We start from the raw sequence: 12,387 nt of genomic DNA, 5'->3' as shown, positions 1-12,387 counted from the left end.
GGGTACTTTTATGACCTGGGTTATATCTAGGTGCTGGGTACTATTTTTTTCATTATTAAATCTGAAAAAAACTTAATTGTATATCCTTTCCATATAGCCTTGGTTATGTAAGGGTATATCAAATGCAGCCACTAGATTTACCAGCTCTTGTCTGGTCTCGGTTGCTAATTAAATGGTTATCACAGATGGCTAGTGTTATAACCACTAATACAGATTCTACCTTGACAGTAAGATAGATATCAATATGATGGCTGTAGGAATTGATTCTATATGAAATGCTATTGTTGCCTAACAATGAAGTATCAGTGTGTTAATGGCATTATGTATTGTTAATGGTTCTACTGACCAAGCATTATCATACAAACTATAGTGATTCCTGCCCAGTCCCAGATTGATCAACCCTGCTTTATGGACATAGAATGTTTGTTTATAAAATTTATGTTCCTGTGAAAAGGAAAGAGCTGTTTACCAGAAAAGGTAAGTAATAAGAGGTTTGTTGACCTGTACAGGTGGAAATGTAAACTTACGTCTAAAGCAGGTGAGAATAGGTGATCAGTTACCCTGTAGATACACCTGAACACATATTGGTCTACACTGTTCTATAATACATTATATATGTATTGTTATTGTTTGGTGACGAGTAACAATACCTGACACAAGATGTGAAGGCTAGTGCCCTTTCTCCCCACAAAATACAAGTGCCTAACACATTACAGTTTCTATAGTAAACAGCTTACTTTTGTGATGTATCTTTTGTCTGAATATTTTCCCAAAATTGAATTTATCTGTGCTTGAAGTCAAGGGTTTTCGTACAATGCCTGTATTCAGCACAGTGTGCTTATGTACAGCCTGTAATGTATAGTATGAAGGGCTGTTAATATCTTATCTGCATGTATTAAAATTGTGTTTAGCAGATCAGGTATTGAGAACCATTCAGACTTCCTTATGTTCTATGAGGAATGTTGTCTATAATACTTATATAGTTAGACAAGTCAGAAACTCCACATGGTAAAGACAAAAAGAGAGTAATTACATACTGGGCTGAGCTGGAAGGTTTGGAGATTCTTGACAATGGAAGACACTTGATATTTTCCTGGATGTGTGGTTTCTTTACTCTCATTGACAATAATCTTCTCTTTCTCCTCTTCTGGCTGATCATCATCATCAGAGCCATGATAAGTAAATACTTCACTGCCCTCTACAATACAAAGATTACCTCTACAATATATAAATACTGCCCTCTGCAATACAAAGATTACCTCTACAATATATAAATACTGCCCTCTGCAATACAAAGATTACCTCTACAATATATAAATACTGCCCTCTACAATACAAAGATTACCTCTACAATATATAAATACTGCCCTCTACAATACAAAGATTACCTCTACAATATATAAATACTGCCCTCTACAATACAAAGATTACCACTACAATATATAAATACTGCCCTCTACAATACAAAGATTACCTCTACAATATATAACTACTGCCCTCTGCAATACAAAGATTACCACTACAATATATAAATACTGCCCTCTACAATGCAAAGATTACCCACTACAATATGTAAATACTGCATTCTACAATACAAATATTACCACTACAATATATAAATACTGCCCTCTACATTACAAAGATTACCACTACAATATATAAATACTGCCCTCTACCATACAAAGATTACCCACTACAATATGTAAATACTGCATTCTACATTACAAAGATTACCACTACAATATATAAATACTGCCCTCTACCATACAAAGATTACCCACTACAATATGTAAATACTGCATTCTTCAATACAAAGATTACCACTATAATATATATAAATACTGCCATCTACAATACAAAGATTACCCACTACAATATGTAAATACTGCCCTCTACAGTACAATGATCACTCACTACAATATGGAAATACTGCCCTCTACAATACAAAGATTACCCACTACAATATGTAAATACTGCCCTCTACAATACAAAGATTACCCACTACAATATGTAAATACTGCCCTCTACAGTACAATGATCACTCACTACAATATGGAAATACTGCCCTCTACAATACAAAGATTACCCACTACAATATGTAAATACTGCCCTCTACAATACAAAGATTACCCACTACAATATGTAAATATTGCCCCCAACAATACAAAGATTACCACTACAATATATAAATACTGCCCTCTACATTACAAAGATTACCCACTACAATATGTAAATACTGCCCTCTACAATACAAAGATAACAACTGCAATATGTCAATATTGCCCTCTACAATAAAAAGATTACCACTACAATATATAAATACTGCCCTCTAAATTATAAAGATTACCTCTACAATGTGTAAATACTGCCCTCTACAATACAAAGATTACCTCTACAATGTGTAAATATTGCTCTCTACAATACAAAGATTGCCAACTACAATATGTTATATAAATACTGCCCTCTACAATACAAAGATTACCCACTACAATATGTCAATATTGCCCTCTACAATACAAAGATTACCCACTACAATATGTAAATACTGCATTCTACAATACAAATATTACCACTACAATATATATATTCTGCCCTCTACCATACAAAGATTACCCACTACAATATGTAAATACTGCATTCTACATTACAAAGATTACCACTACAATATATAAATACTGCCCTCTACATTACAAATATTACCACTGCAACATATAAATACTGCCCTCTACAATGCAAAGATTACCCACTACAATATGTAAATACTGCCATCTATATTACAAAGATTACCACTACAATAAATAAATACTGCCCTCTGTAATACAAAGATTACCTCTACAATATATAAATACTGCCCTCTACAATACAAAGATTACCCACAACAATAAATAAATACTGCCCTCTGTAATACAAAGATTACCTCTACAATATATAAATACTGCCCTCTACAATACAAAGATTACCACTACAATATGTCAATATTGCCCTCTACAATACAAAGATTACCCACTACAATATATAAATACTGCCCTCTACAATGCAAAGATTACCTCTACAATATATAAATACTGCCATCTACATTACAAAGATTACCACTACAATATATAAATACTGCCCTCTACAATGCAAAGATTACCCACTACAATATGTAAATACTGCCATCTATATTACAAAGATTACCACTACAATAAATAAATACTGCCCTCTGTAATACAAAGATTACCTCTACAATAAATAAATACTGCCCTCTGTAATACAAAGAATTACCTCTACAATATATAAATACTGCCCTCTACAATACAAAGATTACCACTACAATATGTCAATATTGCCCTCTACAATACAAAGATTACCCACTACAATATATAAATACTGCCCTCTACAATGCAAAGATTACCTCTACAATATATAAATACTGCCATCTACATTACAAAGATTACCACTACAATATATAAATACTGCCCTCTACCATACAAAGATTACCCACTACAATATGTAAATACTGCATTCTACATTACAAAGATTACCACTACAATATATAAATACTGCCCTCTACAATACAAAGATTACCCACTACAATATGTAAATACTGCATTCTACAATACAAATATATTACCACTTCAAATATCTACAATATATATAAATACTGCCCTCTACATTACAAATATTACCACTACAATATGTAAATATTGCCCCCTACAATACAAAGATTACCACTGCAATGTATAAATACTGCCCTCTACATTACAAAGATTACCACTACAATATATAAATACTGCCTCTACAATACAAAGATAACCACTGCAATATGTCAATATTGCCCTCTACAATAAAAAGATTACCACTACAATATATAAATACTGCCCTCTAAATTATAAAGATTACCTCTACAATGTGTAAATACTGCCCTCTACAATACAAAGATTACCTCTACAATGTGTAAATATTGCCCTCTACAATACAAAGATTGCCAACTACAATATGTTATATAAATACTGCCCTCTACAATACAAAGATTATCCACTACAATATGTCAATATTGCCCTCTACAATACAAAGATTACCCACTACAATATGTAAATACTGCATTCTACAATACAAATATTACCACTATAAAAACTGCCCTCTACATTACAAATATTACCACTGCAACATATAAATATTGCCCTCTACAATACAAAGATTACCACTACAATATATAAATACTGCCCTCTACATTACAAAGATTACCTCTATAATGTGTAAATACTGCCTTCTACAATACAAAGATTACCCACTACAATAAATAAATACTGCTCTCTGTAATACAAAGATTACTTCTACAATATATAAATACTGCCCTCTACAATACAAAGATTACCCACAACAATAAATAAATACTGCCCTCTGTAATACAAAGATTACCTCTACAATATATAAATACTGCCCTCTACAATACAAAGATTACCACTACAATATGTCAATATTGCCCTCTACAATACAAAGATTACCCACTACGATATGCCAATATTGCCCTCTACAATACAAAGATTACCACTACAATATATAAATACTGCCCTCTACATTACAAAGATTACCCACTACAATATGTAAATACTGCCCTCTACAGTACAAAGATTACCTCTACAATGTGTAAATATTGCCCTCTACAATACAAAGATTACCTCTAAATTATGTCAATATTGCCCTCCACAATACAAAGATTACCCACTGCAATATGTTATATAAATACTGGCCTCTACAATACAATGATTACCCACTACAATATGTCAATATTGCCCTCTACAATACAAAGATTACCGCTACAATATATAAATACTGCCCTCTACAATACAAAGATTACCACTACAATATATAAATACAGCCCTCTGCAATACAAAGATTACCTCTACAATATATAAATACTGCCCTCTACAATACAAAGATTACCACTACAATATATAAATACTGCCCTCTACCATACAATGATTACCCACTACAATATGTAAATACTGCCCTCTACAGTATAATGATTACCCACTACAATATGTAAATACTGCCCTCTACAATACAAAGATTACCCACTACAATATGTCAATATTGCCCTCTACAATACAAAGATTACCCACTACAATATGTCAATATTGCCCTCTACAATACAAAGATTACCCACTACAATATGGAAATACTGCCCTCTACAATACAAAGATTACTCACTACAATATGTAAATACTGCTCTATACAGTACAATGATTACCCACTACAATATGTAAATACTGCCCTCTACAGTACAATGATTACCCACTATAATATGTAAATACTGCCCTCTACAGTACAATGATCACTACCCACTACAATATGGAAATACTGCCCTCTACAGTACAATGATTACCCACTACAATATGTAAATACTGCCCTCTACAATACAAAGATTACCCACTACAATATGTCAATATTGCCCTCTACAATACAAAGATTACCCACTACAATATGTCAATATTGCCCTCTACAATACAAAGATTACCCACTACAATATGGAAATACTGCCCTCTACAATACAAAGATTACTCACTACAATATGTAAATACTGCCCTCTACAGTACAATGATCACTCACTACAATATGGAAATACTGCCCTCTACAATACAATGATTACCCACTACAATATGTAAATACTGCCCTCTACAATACAAAGATTACTCACTACAATATGGAAATACTGCCCTCTACAATACAAAGATTACTCACTACAATATGTAAATACTGTCCTCTACAGTACAATGATTACCCACTACAATATGTAAATACTGCCCTTTACAATACAAAGATTACCCACTACAATATGTAAATACTGCCCTCTACAATACAAAGATTACCCACTACAATATGTCAATATTGCCCTCTACAATACAAAGATTACTCACGACAATATGTAAATACTGTCCTCTACAGTACAATGATTACCCACTACAATATGTAAATACTGCCCTTTACAGTACAATGATTACCACTACAATATATCAATACTGCCCTCTACAATACAAAGATTACCCACTGCAATGTCCATGTATACTATTAAAAAGACAAAAGTAAACATCATAGTTGCCTAATGTTGAACTGAGGTAAAAACTAAAATAGCCATTTAGTTATTACAGTTACTGTATAAAATATCAATTAACATCAATGATGGAGTAAAGTATTGTTATCAACTTACTTGTTTCAAAAAGAAGAAATCTAGCTTTGTGTTTAGCATCTTCTAATGTACAGCACTGTTGAATATCCTCTAAGCCAGCCTCTAAGTTCATTTTAGCCTGTAATAACTTAACAAGGTTCATATTCATTTGAGTGGTTCTGGTTTCCAGTTCCTCTATCCTGGCCTCCAAACTGCCCTTTGTGGGTTTCTTGACTTCCTGTTTGTGAGCTAGACTGTTGATAAGGTCTAGCAGTGTTTCCAGGGACACCTCTCCCAGGTTCTGATCCTCCTCCCTGAGCTGGAAACCCTTGGACTTGGCATCCTCCACCAGTTTGGTGGTCAATGTAAGCCAGTGATCCTGTAGTTGCTTGTTCCTAGTGCTCAGTTCCGCTACTCGCTCCTGTAGCTCGTCATTCTCCTTTGTCAGGATTTCCACAGCCTGTTTAGACTTAGAAACAGAGATGCTCCCCCGGGGAAATGACTGGCCTCGGGATGAGTTTGGGCGTTTTTCTCCCCCATCCTTCTTCATGCCTGGTGCTTTCTTTGGTTTACTTGCCATATGATACCCTCATCGGAGAAGTTTGTAATCAATATTTAGTACAAGTTGAATGATCACATCTTTTCAGTGAAGCCTGAAACAAAGATATGGTAATTAAATAGGATGCATTCCATATTGACCTTGATGCCTGCTGGTGGAACCATTATGGTATTGATTTACACCATGACTGTTCCAGAATGATGCAGTGTTCTTTAACAGTCTTTTTACCTTAAAAACAACTGTAATAACAACCAGTCTATATACCAGAACTCACAGGAAAATTATTGTGGAGATATATGGTGTGATGGGAAAGGAGTGGATGCAGAGAAGCAGGTTGAGGAGAAGAAAGGTTTGGGAAACTTAGGAAGAACAGGAAAAGAAGAGCTGTGGCAGGGAGAGGAGGTGGGGCAAGGAAAACAGGTGGTAGTCGGGAAAGGAGTGGTAAAGCTAAAAGGGGGAAGTAGAGTTGGAAGAGTTATATGACAAGGAGAGGAGGAGTTGAAGGAGGGGTGCGGGTCGAGGTGAGGGAGAAGACTGTAAAGAGGGGAAAGCGGAGGAACTGGAGAGGAATAGTTGTGGGAACTTCAGTACAGAGAGAAGGAACTGAGCAGGAGGGCTGGGGGTGGTGGAAGAGCTGATGGGGAAGGAGGAGTGGGGGTGGTGGAGGAGCTGAGGGGGAAGGAGGAGTGGGGATGGGGGAGGAGCTTAGGGGGAAGGAGGAGTGGGGGTGGTAAAGGAGCTTAGGGGGAAGGAGGAATGGGGGTGGTGGAGGAGCTGAGGGGGAAGGAGGAGTGGGGGGTGGTGGATGAGCTTAGGGGGAAGGAGGAGTGGGGGTGGTGGAGGAGCTGAGGGGGAAGGAGGAGTGGGGATGGGGGAGGAGCTTAGGGGGAAGGAGGAGTGGGGGTGGTGGAGGAGCTGAGGGGGAAGGAGGAGTGGGGGCCGGAAGAGAAGCTTCTGAGCAAGGGAGCTGAGGTTGACTGGCTGGGACAGGGAGGAGGAGCTTCACAAGAGAGGATGAACTAAGAGAATGGGACCTGGTGGGGATCATGCTAGGGGATGGATTGATAGGCAGTGTTTTTCATGATTCATGTCAGGTTCAGAAAGGAAGAACAGGAAAAGAAGAGCTGTGGCAGGGAGAGGAGGTGGGGCAAGGAAAACAGGTGGTAGTCGGGAAAGGAGTGGTAAAGCTAAAAGGGGGAAGTAGAGTTGGAAGAGTTATATGACAAGGAGAGGAGGAGTTGAAGGAGGGGTGCGGGTCGAGGTGAGGGAGAAGACTGTGAAGAGGGGAAAGCGGAGGAACTGGAGAGGAATAGTTGTGGGAACTTCAGTACAGAGAGAAGGAACTGAGCAGGAGGGCTGGGGGTGGTGGAAGAGCTGATGGGGAAGGAGGAGTGGGGGTGGTGGAGGAGCTGATAGGGAAGGAGGAGTGGGGATGGGGGAGGAGCTTAGGGGGAAGGAGGAGTGGGGGTGGTAAAGGAGCTTAGGGGGAAGGAGGAGTGGGGGTGGTGGAGGAGCTGAGGGGGAAGGAGGAGTGGGGGTGGTGGATGAGCTTAGGGGGAAGGAGGAGTGGGGGTGGTGGAGGAGCTGAGGGGGAAGGAGAGGAGTGGGGATGGGGGAGGAGCTTAGGGGGAAGGAGGAGTGGGGGTGGTGGAGGAGCTGAGGGGGAAGGAGGAGTGGGGATGGGGGAGGAGCTTAGGGGGAAGGAGGAGTGGGGGTGATGGAGGAGCTGAGGGGGAAGGAGGAGTGGGGGTGGTGAAGGAGCTTAGGGGGAAGGAGGAGTGGGGGTGATGGAGGAGCTGAGGGGGAAGGAGGAGTGGGGGTGGTAAAGGAGCTTAGGGGTAAGGAGGAGTGGGGGTGGTAAAGGAGCTTAGGGGGAAGGAGGAGTGGGGTTGGTGGAGGAGCTTAGGGGGAAGGAGGAGTGGGGGTGGGGGAGGAGCTTAGGGGGAAGGAGGAGTGGGGGTGGGGGAGGAGCTTAGGGGGAAGGAGGAGTGGGGGTGGTGGAAGAGCTGAGGGGGAAGGAGGAGTGGGGGTGGGGGAGGAGCTTAGGGGGAAGGAGGAGTGTGGGGGTGGGGGAGGAGCTTAGGGGGAAGGAGGAGTGGGGGTGGTGGAGGAGCTGAGGGGGAAGGAGGAGTCGGGATGGGGGAGGAGCTGAGGGGGAAGGAGGAGTGAGGGTGGGGAGGGTGGATGAGGGCCGGAAGAGAAGCTTCTGAGCAAGGGAGCTGAGGTTGACTGGCTGGGACAGGGAGGAGGAGCTTCACAAGAGAGGATGAACTAAGAGAATGGGACCTGGTGGGGATCATGCTAGGGGATGGATTGATAGGCAGTGTTTTTCATGATTCATGTCAGGTTCAGAAATAGTTTCAATGCTGTATTTTAGGAGCGGTCTGGACTGTTTCATATATGTATGTCGGATACGTTCACTACAGTTTATCAGACTCGCCTTAGTCTTATAAACAAGTTTGGTTGTTGCAATCAATAATTCAGAGGGGAAAATCAATTTCACCTTCCTTCATTTCATTAGAAGACTAGTTTTTGGCATTCAATAAAGTAAGAGTAATGATCACACGTAAAAAAAATATTCACATAAAATAAGGTTTTCAAGATGTTCATCAGACTAATAAAAATACTTGGTAGAAACCGGACTCCAACAAGATATTTTTGTCTCAGGAATTAATATAACATAATATTTTGTTATCGTAGTTACTGCTCTGCTCTATGGGTAACAGAAAACTATTTGTTTCATCATACTGATAAGATTGTTACTTTGATCAAGTTTGCTAGAATGATTACTATGACGACTATGATACAGTCGTAGCAATAAATAATCAAAGATGGTATGACCCTGCAGCACTAGCCACTAGGCCTAGCCAGCTGGTGACCATTCAGAACCATTCCAACAATACATTAGTGTATAGTTCAAGGAGTATAACACGATATCCTCCTTAAAGTACTCATTGATTTCCGTGACCATTATTTTTAATTGATATCTTCTTCATGGAGGTTAAAAATAATAGATATTTAGCATGTCTCCAACCAAACCAATGATGCCAATAAATCTATATCAAAATTATAATGCTTTTTGTTCTGATTGTGATTAACAGGTTAACTATACTAGAACTAAGTTTTCCATAGGCTTTTTATGTACATAGTGTAAAACTTTTATAATTGATCAGTGCATGCATATTTGGATTACAGACAGTCACATAATCCACACTGATACTTATAGGGTTTCTCTCAATCACATAATCCACACTGTTACCTATAGGATTTCTCTCAATCACATAATCCACACTGTCACTTATAGGATTTCTATCAGTCACATAATCCACACTGTTACTTATAGGATTTCTCTCAGTCACATAATCCACACTGATACTTATAGGATTTCTATCAGTCACATAATCAACATGTTATATAGGTTTCTATCAGTCACATAATCCACATGTTACTTATAGGATTTCTCTCAGTCACATAATCCACACTGATACTTATAGGATTTCCTCAGTCACATAATCCACACTGTACTTATAGGATTTCTCTCAGTCACATAATCCACACTGTTACTTATTATAGGATTTCTCTCAGTCACATAATCCACACTGTTACTTATAGGATTTCTCTCAGTCACATAATCCACACTGATACTTATAGGATTTCTCTCAGTCACATAATCCACACTGTACTTATAGGATTTCTCTCAGTCACATAATCCACACTGATACTTATAGGATTTCTCTCAGTCACATAATCCACACTGTTACTTATAGGATTTCTCTCAGTCACATAATCCACACTGATACTTATAGGATTTCTCTCAGTCACATAATCCACACTGTTACTTATAGGATTTCTCTCAGTCACATAATCCACACTGATACTTATAGGATTTCTCTCAGTCACATAATCCACACTGTTACTTATAGGATTTCTCTCAGTCACATAATCCACACTGATACTTATAGGATTTCCCTCAGTCACATAATCCACACTGATACTTATAGGATTTCTCTCAGTCACATAATCCACACTGATACTTATAGGATTTCTCTCAGTCACATAATCCACACTGTTACTTATAGGATTTCTCTCAGTCACATAATCCACACTGTTACTTATAGGATTTCTCTCAGTCACATAATCCACACTGTTACTTATAGGATTTCTCTCAGTCACATAATCCACACTGATACTTATAGGATTTCTATCAGTCACATAATCCACACTGATACTTATAGGATTTCTCTCAGTCACATAATCCACACTGATACTTATAGGATTTCTCTCAGTCACATAATCCACACTGTTACTTATAGGATTTCTCTCAGTCACATAATCCACACTGATACTTATAGGATTTCTCTCAGTCACATAATCCACACTGATACTTATAGGATTTCTCTCAGTCACATAATCCACACTGTTACTTATAGGATTTCTCTCAGTCACATAATCCACACTGATACTTATAGGATTTCTCTCAGTCACATAATCCACACTGTTACTTATAGGATTTCTATCAGTCACATAATCCACACTGTTACTTATAGGATTTCTATCAGTCACATAATCCACACTGATACTTATAGGATTTCTCTCAGTCACATAATCCACACTGTTACTTATAGGATTTCTCTCAGTCACATAATCCACACTGATACTTATAGGATTTCTCTCAGTCACATAATCCACACTGATACTTATAGGATTTCTATCAGTCACATAATCCACACTGATACTTATATAGGATTTCTATCAGTCACATAATCCACACTGTTACTTATAGGATTTCTCTCAGTCACATAATCCACACTGTTACTTATAGGATTTCTATCAGTCACATAATCCACACTGATACTTATAGGATTTCTCTCAGTCACATAATCCACACTGTTACTTATAGGATTTCTCTCAGTCACATAATCCACACTGTTACTTATAGGATTTCTATCAGTCACATAATCCACACTGTTACTTATAGGATTTCTCTCAGTCACATAATCCACACTGATACTTATAGGATTTCTATCAGTCACATAATCCACACTGTTACTTATAGGATTTCTATCAGTCACATAATCCACACTGATACTTATAGGATTTCTATCAGTCACATAATCCACACTGTTTAGTTTCTTCATACATAATCCACACTGTACTTATAGATTTCTCTCAGTCACATAATCCACACTGTTACTTATAGGATTTCTTCAGTCACATAATCCACACTGATACTTATAGGATTTCTCTCAGTCACATAATCCACACTGTTACTTATAGGATTTCTATCAGTCACATAATCCACACTGATACTTATAGGATTTCTCTCAGTCACATAATCCACACTGTTACTTATAGGATTTCTCTCAGTCACATAATCCACACTGTTACTTATAGGATTTCTATCAGTCACATAATCCACACTGTTACTTATAGGATTTCTATCAGTCACATAATCCACACTGATACTTATAGGATTTCTCTCAGTCACATAATCCACACTGTTACTTATAGGATTTCTATCAGTCACATAATCCACACTGATACTTATAGGATTTCTCTCAGTCACATAATCCACACTGTTACTTATAGGATTTCTATCAGTCACATAATCCACACTGTTACTTATAGGATTTCTCTCAGTCACATAATCCACACTGTTACTTATAGGATTTCTATCAGT

At 38.2% G+C, this 12,387-nt stretch overlaps 1 protein-coding gene across 2 annotated transcripts in view; it reads right to left on the bottom strand.

Annotated features, from left to right (window-relative positions):
- Positions 1-12,387, bottom strand: part of LOC138319321 (uncharacterized) — a 36,765-nt gene that overhangs the window by 18,742 nt on the left and 5,636 nt on the right. For both annotated transcript variants that reach the window (XM_069262395.1, XM_069262394.1), the window contains 2 exons: positions 6,191-6,801; positions 1,038-1,198 (listed from right to left, as the gene is read on the bottom strand). In XM_069262395.1, coding sequence (XP_069118496.1) covers positions 1,038-1,198; positions 6,191-6,728 — 699 coding nt within the window. In that variant the 5' untranslated portion in view covers positions 6,729-6,801. The remainder of the gene's footprint in view (positions 1-1,037; positions 1,199-6,190; positions 6,802-12,387) is intronic.

Source organism: Argopecten irradians, chromosome 3 (assembly GCF_041381155.1).
Source record: "Argopecten irradians isolate NY chromosome 3, Ai_NY, whole genome shotgun sequence".
Classification (NCBI taxonomy): domain Eukaryota; kingdom Metazoa; phylum Mollusca; class Bivalvia; order Pectinida; family Pectinidae; genus Argopecten; species Argopecten irradians.
This window is presented reverse-complemented; position numbering and strand designations above follow the sequence as displayed.